The sequence below is a fragment of the Heterocephalus glaber genome, unplaced genomic scaffold (assembly GCF_053883595.1).
Source record: "Heterocephalus glaber isolate CG9 unplaced genomic scaffold, H.glaber_assembly_v1.0 deba00001504, whole genome shotgun sequence".
NCBI lineage: Eukaryota > Metazoa > Chordata > Mammalia > Rodentia > Bathyergidae > Heterocephalus > Heterocephalus glaber.
In genome coordinates this window covers 73,457,122-73,468,382 of record NW_028258324.1, presented here as the reverse complement: position 1 = coordinate 73,468,382, position 11,261 = coordinate 73,457,122, and the positions used below count along the sequence as shown (strand labels likewise).

At 49.9% G+C, this 11,261-nt stretch overlaps 1 protein-coding gene across 7 annotated transcripts in view; it reads left to right on the top strand.

Moving 5' to 3' along the window:
- The first annotated feature begins 1,464 nt into the window (after positions 1 to 1,464).
- Positions 1,465 to 11,261, top strand: part of Lars2 (leucyl-tRNA synthetase 2, mitochondrial) — a 106,274-nt gene continuing 96,477 nt past the window's right edge. For 4 of the 7 annotated variants that reach the window (XR_002394455.2, XM_021257236.2, XM_004835045.4 and 1 more), the window contains exons 1-2: positions 1,465 to 1,604; positions 5,460 to 5,813. Coding sequence is in view for 5 of the 7 variants with exons in the window: in XM_021257236.2 (XP_021112895.1) it covers positions 5,580 to 5,813 (234 nt within the window). In the remaining 2 variants the exon portion in view is untranslated. Of the gene's footprint in view, positions 1,605 to 1,679; positions 1,701 to 2,999; positions 4,173 to 5,459; positions 5,814 to 8,401; positions 11,105 to 11,261 lie in introns of those variants that run through there. The other 3 variants (XM_013072657.3, XM_087186876.1, XM_087186878.1) reach the window with 3 other exon arrangements.

Here is an 11,261-nt window from a genome sequence, read left to right as displayed (position 1 = left end):
TAACACACCCATCCGTGCTTTCATGGTAACAGTTTAAACTCAACAACCTGTGTTGGGGTTGGAGAGACCAAGAGACCTGGGTGTGTCACCCACTAGATGTGTGGCCTTGGGGGGCTGTGCCTGTCTGTGGGCTTCAGCACCTGCCTCTTTGATGTAAGAGGACTTGACCAGATGTTCTATTCCATTGTGCAATTCGAAAGGACAGCATTTTCACAGACTGGAGACACCTTTTTGAAAATCTCCAACCTTTTACTAATTTGCACATAACCTTGAGCAAGACAGCTCCATCAGGCCTCGGTTTGTACGTCTGTAAAACGAGCAGAGTGGAATAGAGTTCTTCCAAACCTCTTTTAACTCTCACGTTCTAGGACAGTACATCTGGAACTTGAAAGTGCCTAGAATCCTTTGTGGGTCTTGCTAAAACGCAGGCTGATCCAGCAGGTCTGGGGCAGACCTTGATATTCTCATTTCCAGCAAGTTCCCAGGTGAGGGTCCACACTTTGAATAATGAGGTACTTGGATTTTGAACTGTCAGGAAAACTTGCTAAAGACCAGGAAATGGGCAAAAGACATTCCAGTGTACCCCTGGGAGGAGAGCACAGGGGATTGGACTGTGTGTGCCTGTGCACCATTATCTTCGTTCTCAGTGACCACTGCGCACGTCTGTAAGAAGAGAAGTAGCCAACTAACAGCAACGGGGGAATTTTATTGGGTAGAGGTACAACTGATTTCAGCCCTAGAAAAAAGAGACCCTCAAACATTATTTTTTCTTGTCCTATAGGATTATCAACCATTTTGCACAATTAGCTAATTCATTGCAGTATTCCTGACTGCCCACATATATGTTCTTCAAATTCTCCTTTAAACAGGATTTACCTTTTAAAAAAGTTGACCTTAACATCACTGGTTTGCAATTCATTGATCATCACAAGCAAGAACTGGCTGGCCGGGTTGGGGGCCCAGGGCCGACTTGGACATATGAAGTCAGGAAAAGAGGGTGTTGTGTGTGTGGCAGGGGTGCGTCCTGCTTTTCCACTCCCCGCCTGCTTACTGGGAGAGAAAAGTGTCTGTACAGTACTTTGGTATTGGCCAGGTAATCCCCCTCCAGGGCTAGAGATCTAGCAAACTAGGCAAAGATGCCTCACCCCTCACTGGATCCCTAGAGATCTAGAGGCCAAGGGACCCGCCCAAGCCCAGTGGGTGGTTGCCACCTGGGGACTGGAACCCGGGGCCTCCAGACTATCCCAGCGCACTTGTCACCACCTACTGCCTGGTTTAAGCAGGCGCCACCAAACTAACAGCTCCCAGGCCTCTGCCGCAATTGTAATAACCCCGAGGCAGAAAGACAGTACTGCATTGAAGGCAGACACTTGGCAAAAGCCCCGGCGGAAGCGCGACACTCGGGCTGGGGGCGGGGCCCGGAGCCAGAGCAGTCGCTCCGCCCCTTCCCGCTCTGCCCAGCCTGTCCGTGTCTGCGGCGCCGCTATCAATAAAGTTGTTGTTCTGCCAACATGGCGGCGCCCATAGGGATGGGCCGGGCCGTGTGCACCTAAAGGCTCGGGGAACGAGGCGTAGAGGAGCTGCAGGCCAGAGCCTGTGAGCAGGTAAACCCCTGCCGAAGCTCAGCTGGTCGAGAGACGCGGCCAGACTGATCTCTCCGCAGGCCGGGAGGGCCCGATTTTCTGGGGTCAGAAAGGAAGGTACGGGCAGGGAGAGGTGGGCCTGGGACCAGGCAGCTTCGGACCTGGAAGTCTCGGAGAGCCTGTCTTCGGGATCGTTAAGCCTCAGGCCCTTTCCCTAGCTCTGGATCCTTTCCCAGAAACTCGCCCGTTCTCGCGCGGTTTTCCACTCGCGTTCCCTCTCCCCACCGCTCCTGTGCCCAGTTCATCCCTGGATCTCTGCCGCTGGGCTCAGGGTTTGGACCCAGTCAGGGGTCATCGGTGGCGTCTTTGGGGCCCAGGTCGTTACCATAGCACGTTATGTCCCGAAGAACCTCGGAAATCATCTGGGTCTACTGCCTTATCTAGTAGAGAGATGAATTTCCAGACAGGAAATAAGCTGCCTGGGGTCACACAGGGAATTAGTGACTGCAAAACACAAAACGTGTATTTTAAAAACATAATTTCTTTAATCAGATTTCCCCAGGTACATTCTTCCTCCTTATTTTGTTTGTACACAAATGCCCTCAGGTGCTTCTCTCCTGGATTCTGTTTCTTTGACTGTCTTACTCCAAGTTTCTCTATACATGATCATCATTTTGGGTCCAGTTCTTAGGTCCCTTCTGACCTCAAAAGCCTTAACCTGAACCTCCAAGTATGGCTGAGGTCAGGGCCGACTCTGAAGTGGGGTAGAGTACTGGGGATTGATGCTGTGGAAGAATGTGGAGGAGGAGACAGGGTTGCAAGCAAGTGAAGGAAGAGGGTGAGGCACAGCTAAGGGATAAAAGGGCCAAGTTGTTCATAAACGTGACCTAAGCCACACATCCACGTTCCTTTTATTACAGTCTCCAAACACAATAGCTGCCCTTAAGGTTAGGAAGAGGAAGGGCCGTTAGACTTTGAAAGAGAGGTACTTGGAGTAGTCAAGAGTAGGGCCTGGGAAGTAAAGGAAGGGAATAGGGCGGAGAGCCAGGAAGTTCTGTAAAACCGTAGCCATGGGTACAAACCACTGGTTCCTGGTGAGTCTTCCTAGCCAATAAAAACCTGAAGTTATTTAGTTATTGATTGATTGATCTATGGGGGATAGAACCCAGGTCCTCATGTATGCTAGGCAAGCGCTCTACCACTGAACTACATCCTCAGCACAAAAACTTAGAGTACATCCTGTGCTTCTCTGTTTTGTTTTGGTTTTTGTGCAGGGCATTGAACCCATGCGCTACCACTGAGCCATGACCCCAGTTCTCTTAAAAGATCTTGACGCATATTACCAGACTGCTCCTGAGAGAGCAGAAATCAACTTACCTTCCCCTAGCAGTATATAAAAATGTGTATTTCATTTCATTTACACACGTTTTTGCCAGTCTGATGAGCAAAATGTTTGTTTTAATTTGTATTTGTTTGGTTAGTTTTAAGGTTGATCTTTTTCACATGTTTAACCATTTGTGCCTCTTCTGTCCTGTTTTCCTTTGCTCCCTGCCCCTTTTCCTGGTGCTGGGGATTGAATCCGGTCCTTGCTCACTGAGGAAGAGGTCTACCGCTGAGCTACACCCTCAGCCCGCGTCTTTGCCCATGTCTAACATTAGGTTCTTGGTGTTTCTCTTTTCACACGTGAACTCTTCCTGGAGTTGGATAACCTTTTGTTGTAGTAGTTTTGACACAAATTTTATTGAACTCATTATTTGCTAATATTGGCCATGATGTTTTTGATATACAAATATTTTACTTTTTTTTTTTTTTGGTACCGGGGATCGAACTCGGGTCCTTGTGCTTGTGCACCAGGCGGTGAAACCACTGAGCTAAATCCCCGGCCCAATATTTTACTTTTTGAGACTCAGGTTTATTAATATTTTCCCTTGGGAATCTTTCTATTGTTTTTATGCTCAGAACAGAACATCTTGTGCCTTGTCAACATTAATTAATACTCCTCTGTGTTTTCATCTTGTCTTATGATACTTTAAAAACCATTTTTTAATTTTTCTGAAATTGGCAGTAGTTTATGATATGAAGTAAGGCTGTCATTTGAAAATTTTCCATATTCATTGAATAATCCATCACTTTCTGACGTGTTTGTGCTTTGGTCTTTATGAACTTTAAATGCTTTTTTTTTTTTGAGACAGGGTCTTGCTTTGTAATTCAGTCTGGCCTCAAACTCTCAGTGATCTGCCTGCCTCAGCCTACCAAGTGCCTGGATCAGAAGCATGTCCCACCATGCCCATTGTTAAGTTCTTTTATATACCCAGATGTGATTCAGGAATTTCAGTCCATTAGCTTATGCAAAGCAGAGGTTATTAGGGAGCCAGGTATTATGTAACAGCTTATTCTGGTGGTGCAGACAGGGAGTGTCACTATGTGATGCAGAGTGTAAGCTACAGAGACAGATTAGGGTTTTAAGTGAAAGAATGACTGTCTTCCTGCTGCTTGTATTGATCTGTCCACAGTCTTGCCCAGCAAGATCCAGTCTAAAAACAAGTTTGGCAGATTCGCTGGTAAATGGCAACACTGGTGACAGTTCACGTGAGTTTGGGTTCCATTTTTATAGGCCTGTAGTGACCTTCCTGGGTGAATTTGTGATCCAGTACCTTGGTGAAACAGGCCAATCCCTAGTAGACAATGGGAAACGAGAGAATCAGAATTGACACTGGTCTAAGCGTCCAGTTTCTTTTTTTCTGTCGTATTTTTGAAAGATCTGTTTTTTCACTTGTAGCACCTCTCCAGTGCTATTATGTAAGAAGGCTAAGGGTTTAGGGTATTTAGTCATTTATCTTAAATATTTGATGAAATCTCATCTCAACACTTTCAACAGTGATAAAACGTGGGTTTTTTTTTTTTCAATGAAGTCCTTTCTGAAATTCACCTACGGATGAAACCAATGAAACATTAAAGTTGAATTTTGAATTGCATCTGGATATCTTGGTATGCCCCAACATATGGGTTGTATTCCAAAAATTATATAGCATTCACCACTGCTATTTATTTATTTATTTGACTCTGGGGAGTTGGTAGGGGTGCTCTACCAAATTTATTTTTTATTTTGAGACATGGTCTCACTAAGTTGCCCAGGCTGGCCTTGAACTTGCAATTCTCCTGCCTCAGCTTCCTGAGAAGCTGGGATTATAGGCATGTGCCCCCTCACGTGGCGTATTTGTTTCTCACTTGCTTCCCTACTAGTATGTAATTGCTATGAAAGAATGGTCTGTCTGTCTGCCTGCCTTTCTTTCTTTCTTTCCCCATTACTGGGGATTAAACTCATGGCCTCGTGTAAGTGAAGCATGTGCTCTGCCACTGAGCCTCAACCTAGCTGGGCCTTAACTCCTGTTCACAGCTCCACTCCTTGTTTCTGGAACTGTATGTGGACCTAATGGCACTCAATACATATTTGGTAAAAGGATGAAGAACTAACGAGCAGCCTGCTACATAGTGGTTGTTTCCTGCCTTAGCCTGTCAGGCCTGTGTAACCCGTAGTGCAAACTGTCAAAGCCCGGGATGGTACGGAGTCTCTGGACCTGCTGTGCTGCAGTCCCTTCTGATGGTTGAGCCTTGGCCATGCCAGGCGGGGCTTAAAACTCTGCTGAGGCCCAAAGAGCTGGCTTGAGCAGCACCCTGGGCAGAGCCAGTGGTCTAAAGGGAAGACAAGGGGCTCCGTTGCCTCCCTGCCACCCGGGAACTTCCTGCCTGCACGTGGGCTCCCTTTCTTCCTAAAGGGTTTTGTATCTTTGGTGTTTGGGGACTCGGACCACCTTTATAGTTTCCATTGAAAAGTTTGTGTGTAGCTAGAGTGAACTTCTCAAATGTCCCTTTCAGGGAAGAGTCCTCATCCTCAGAAGAGGAGAAAGCATGTGACCGGGCAGGGTGAGCTGGGCCGTGCTGACCGGAAGGACAAGCTGCTCTCCTGCCCGCCCTGCAGCCCGCACCTCGGGAAACATGGCCTCCGTCTGGCCCAGGCTGGGTTTTTGTGCCTCGCTTCTGACAAGGCAGCTGAGTGGCAGCCCCAGTGTCCCGGGGTGGGAACGGAAAGGAATCCTAGGATGGACCAGAAGTATTTACAGCGCCACGGGGAAGTGGACAAAAGTGTACACGATGCAGACGAGAAAGGCCGTGGAGAAATGGTGGCATCAGCGAATAAAGGAGCAAGGCTGCACAGTTTCCGAAGCTGATGTGAGTATGAAGGAGGAGAAGGGGGCCAGGGGCTTGGACTCGGGTCAGATTGCCTGGTTCAGGTAAGTTAGGAAGGTGTGACCTGAAGCCAAGTTACTGAGCCTCCGTGCTGCATTTTTCTTTTGGTCTTTTGAGACAGGGTCTCACTCTAGTTCAGGCTGGCTTTGAACTAACTAGGTAGTTCAGGCTGGCCTTGAACTCACTAGGTAGCCCAGGCTGGCCTTGACGTTGCAGTGATCCTCCTGCCTCAGCCTCCCGAGTGCTAGGATTACAGGCGTGCGCCACCATGGCCAGCATTGTGCTTTGGTTTTCTCACCTAACCACAGGGTGATGATACTGGCCCCCAACTGCTTCCTGGGGTGCTGGTGTGTGGCAGAGAGCAGCTTGCAGGCATTCCGGAGCGGCGTTTATGGGGGCAAACTCATCAGAACAGCAGCACTGGGAGGTGGGGGTCCACTATGGTCTGCTGCATGGTGGGGCAGCAGACGGAGCTGGCAGGTGCAGTGTGATACTCCAGGATGGCAGCTGCCCTTCCCTGGGTGACCTTGGCCTGAAGCCCTGTTCTGCCGCTCCAGCACCAGGGCTCGGGGGTACCAGCCTTTGCCCAGTATGGCCTGGGGTTGCCGTCCCACCCTGCAGTGGCAGCCAGATGGGTCCCGAGCCCATGGCTCGTGGTCCAGATGCACAAGGTCGGTCCTCCACCGCCGGGTGCACTGCTGTAGCTGGTTTCCATGGTTTCCGCCCTTCTCTGGGAACAGCCCCAGCAAGATCGGCCTTGCATGTGAACACCCTGACTCCGTAACATTGGTCCAAACGATGCAATTTGTTCCATGAATCCTTTGAATAGGACCAGAGCAGCGCGCGTACTGGAGGGGCCTGACTCGCGCGTGCCAACTGCCTTCATGATGGTGATGAGCGGCACAGACCTGAGCACATCCCACTGGGGCCTCACCTTCCCCCACTCTGATCCTTGCTGTGGCACACAGCGACCTTCCTTCCTGGGAGGCTGACAGTTAAGAAGAATGGGGAGGGAGCAGGGGAGCAGTGCATATGCAGCCAGAGGGTGCTTTTGACGTTGGTTAGGAAGGAAATCTGGGAGTCGGGAGAGGCACGGTCTGTAAGGAGTAAAATGAGATGATGAAAAGGAAGGTTCGCGTGTGCTGTATGATCCTACCCGAAAGCCTGACTTTTACCTGATTACCAGTGGAAAGCCGTGTGTCACCGTGACCAGATAACACAGCTCAGTGTCCTCAGGAAATAGACTCTAGGGAGCGGTTTAATTCTCAGTGAGCAAGTAAAGTTCGCTTTGTGTTTTCCCCTCTTTCAGTTTAGATTGAAATTCATTGGTTTCCAGACATTTTGAAGCTGTGGCTTATGGATTTTGTGACATCTCATTCATCTTAAGCGTATAGTTTTAAAAATTTGAGATGGAGGGAGCTGACTGTTTCCACAAGTGAGGGAGTGGCTGAAGTGATGCTGGGGAGTCCCCTGCAGGCTCCGACTTAGGAATGGATGGGGAGGAGCCGGGTGGACAGAGCGCTGGGTGGGGGCACCGAGGCTGGCCGTGACCCTGCTGTGGCCCGGAACCCTGTGCCCCAGCCCGTTAATGCCTGGGTGTCCAGGCCCTCACTGCTTATCACACTGACGTGTTTTGAAGCCAAATAAGAGAATGTGGCTGAACACATTTCACAAGCTGAGGTGTTACGTAAATAAAGATACAGGCGGATGGAAACATGTGGTGTCTGTCAGGAGCTGAGCATCTGCTGAAGCCGCACACTCACGATCTCACTGTGCGGTTAGGGGACTCTGCAGTCCACCAAAGGAGGTGGCTTTTTCAAAATGAGATTTTAGAAGTCAGAAGTCTTACATCGTCACCTTTTTCCCCTAGTCCTGGGGCTTGAACTGTGTGCTAGGCAAGCACTCTGCTACCACCGAGCTCCGTCCGCAGCCCAGAGAGGGTTTTATTCTGAGTCTTGCTAAGTTTGGCGGGCTGGCTCGGACTCAGTCCCCTAGCCTCTGCCTCCTGACTAGCTGCAGTCACACGTGTGCCACCACACCTGGCCATAATGAACATGTGAAAAAAAGACTTCCGTCTAATGAGCATTTTACCCTGAGCCAGGTGTCTTTCTGGTGGTCGTCTCCCCCATCTCTGGGAGTAATCTAGCTAATGAAGGCAGCAGGTAGCACCACCTCCACGCCAGCCCAGGTGAGGGACCTGTGGGAATGCAAGCGGGTACCCCACACTCCCCAGAACCCTGGTGGTCAGGAGGAATCCCAAGGGGACCTGCCTACCCTCCAGGCCCTCTCTGACCAGAGAGAGCTTCCCCACCCTGCCCCGTGGCTTTGGGAGTCGCTCCTCGTGTCCCCTCTGCAGGCCACTGTGCGCCCTCCCCAGTGTCATCTAGGGTCTGTCAGGCTGGGGTGCCAGCCAAAGCAGGGGCGCTGCCTGCAGGACACAGGTGACCGTGCCTGGTCTCCAGGGTTACTTTGGTCAGCGGCCTTTGTTGGCATCCATGGCCGGAGGCCATGAAGACAGGCGCCCCTTGCCCCTAGGGCATCCATGACAGGGATTATTGTCCTCATTCCAGGGGAAGACAGCCGAGCCTGCAGGGAGGTTTGGGGACTTGCTGAGATCCCCAGCCAGCGGTGGCACAGCCAGGACTCAAGCCCAGCCTTGGAGATCCTTCTCGGCTGACTGCACACAGCCCAGAAGGGCACAGGGATGTGCCTGGGCTGCTGGCTGGTGGCAAAGCTGGTGGAGCAGAGTCCTGCAGCCTCTGGGGCCAGCTGCAGCTTCCAAGTGCGACCCAGAAAGAGACAAATCAGAACTGTACTCTTCTACAGGTGACAAAAATAACAGGGCCCGCTTGGAAGAGCCTTCTCCCCATCGCTTAATTTCTCTTAAAGGCTTAAATTCTTACACTTTTATGTAACTACAAAAATTTCTCTTTCAGTCAAATTCCTGCTCAATTATAACAAAGTCCCATAATTTCCCCTGTCCTTTCCACCCCCACAAAATGAAACTCATTTCATTGTCACAGGGGAAAGTGCCTTAATTCACGCAGAAAATTAAAAGGCAGGAGCAGGCTGTCAGCTGAGTACATTTTCTGCAATAAACAAAAATGTCATGAATATTAAAGACTTTTGCTAGCAATACTTTTCTATGTCTCTTTTATAAACCCAGGTTTGGAGTTTGGCTTAGCTAATATAGAATGAATCATTTGATTTTGCTGTTTAATCTTCACTGAACAAACATACAAAAAGGAGATGATATTGGGCCAGGGATTTAGCTCAGTGGTGCTGCTGCCTGCCTCACAAGTGCAAGGTCCTGAGTTCGATCCCCGGCACCAAAAAAAGGGAGATGACAGCGAAGAAGCAGTACTGTGGAAAATCTTGGTGCACAATTGCTGAGTCAGTATAGTGTAGTGGAATAAACATTAGTGTGATAAAATAAGGTGATTATAATAAAATAAAAATGGCTCATGTAAAAACTCTAAAATGAAAAGCTAGAAATAACGTATGTCAAAGCTTTTTTCTGCTTTTCTAGTGCCCAAAGGACTCTAACAAAGTGTTTTCCCGTATCTCTACAAGTTCCCCAAGAAAAAGCGATGCCTGATTCATCACAGGAAGGTGGATGGTGTTCTCGATTTTATTTGGGCACTCAGTCAAAGAATGAGCTGTTGCCCCTGCCTTGTGGGCCTGCTCACCGGCCGAGAAGACTGTCAGTGCGTCGCACACACTTCTCCCTTTGTGGTGCCGAGCATGGGAGCCCCAGCTCCGTCTGCAGTCTGACTCACCTTCTCAGGAGACTGCACGGACTCCTGTGTCCCGGGGTGTCTCCCACACTCGGAGGTTCCCTAGGAGTGTGGAACTCGGCATCTCTCAAGGCATGACCAAGGCCCTGCCTGCTCCCTCTGTCTGTAGATCTTTGCGGCTGTTGTTCTGGCGGCCCCAGGTGACTAGGGTCGTGCACCCTCCAGAGCCCTTCATCCTCTCTCCCCGGGGCAGCGTCACTGATGTTGGCTGCTTCCAGCAGGCAGGCAGCAGAGAGAAAAGCCCAACTCTAGGCCTTCTTTTTTGTACCACTGGTTAGTGAATCTGTTAAAGGCTTGTTTAACGTCTTTGCTGAAACAAGTTTCGGAACTTGGCAAGATTTGATTTCTGGTTCCTTTGCCCCTGATTGCGATTGGCTGTGTCCATTGTCAGTCTTGGAAATATTTAGGGGCTGGGGATGTAGCTCAGTGGCACCGCACCTGCCTCATACGCACAAGGTCCTGAGTTCGATCCTGGTACCAAAAAAACCCCAAAAACAAATTTAGGGGAAAAATACCACCCTCCCACATATGTAAACAAGAAGCGTTCTGAATCTTCTAGCATTTGTTTTCATTGCTTCCAGAGAAGCAAAACCTTACAAAAGTCCCCGAAAGCCCAAGAAAGGGAGTAAGGACAGAATGGCAGAAATAAATCACGCAGTGCTGGGCTGGGGATTTAGCTCAGTGGTTCCGCCGCCTGCCTCGCAAGTGCAAGGGCCTGAGTTCGATCCCTGATTGCGCAGTGTAACCACAGCCAGTCCCACTGTCAGTGAGCCACAGACACTGTCCCTGCTGCCCTTCCTTCCTTCAGGGGACCGCTGTACGTCCACACACACACGCACACTCACATACAACCTGTGCCCGGGAAGAGAAGCCCTCTATTACCCGGACAGGATTGGAACTAGGCCAGAGAAAATGCTCTCTGTTAAAAAGTCCTCCCACAAGGCTGACCAAGTTATCTGATGGTCACTCGACTCCCGTCAGGGGCGGATGGAGAAAGAGGTGGAGCCAGCGACCCAGTCAGGACTCCCTACCGGTCTCTGCTCTGCCGGGCACAGTTCTGAGACGCTGCATGGCAGCTCTGATTCACATCCGCCTGTTTGTCACCCTGGGAACAGCCACCTGTACCCTTTGTTGGTTAAGCTCTTCTCACAGCGTTCACCGGCTGAAAGCTAAGCTCACCGTGCACTGAGGTGCTCAAGACCAAACTGGGGCCTCGGGGTCCTGCTCTCCCTGAGGGCTCGCGGTCTGAGCATAGCTGTGGGGAAGCTGGGCTCCTGTTTTTAGAGATATCATAGCTGCGTGATTCGATGTCGCTTCCTTGAAGTATACGGATGTGTGTTTGAGCTTCAATTAGAAAGAGCTCTTTATGACTTGCTGGGTGTGGTGGCGTACACCTGTAATCCCAGCACGCGGGAGGCTGAAGCAGGAGGATCCCCGAAAGTTTGAGACCAGCTTGGGCTACACAGTGAGTTCAAGGTCAGCCTGAACTACATAGCGACCCTGTCTGAAAAAATAAATAAATAAAACCTAGACAGATGGTGTCTTAGAAGCTTTTAAAAGGGAAGAATTGTTTATTTGCCTTTTGGTAGCAGGGATGGAGCTCAGGACCTTGGGCTTGTGAGGCAGGCAGGAA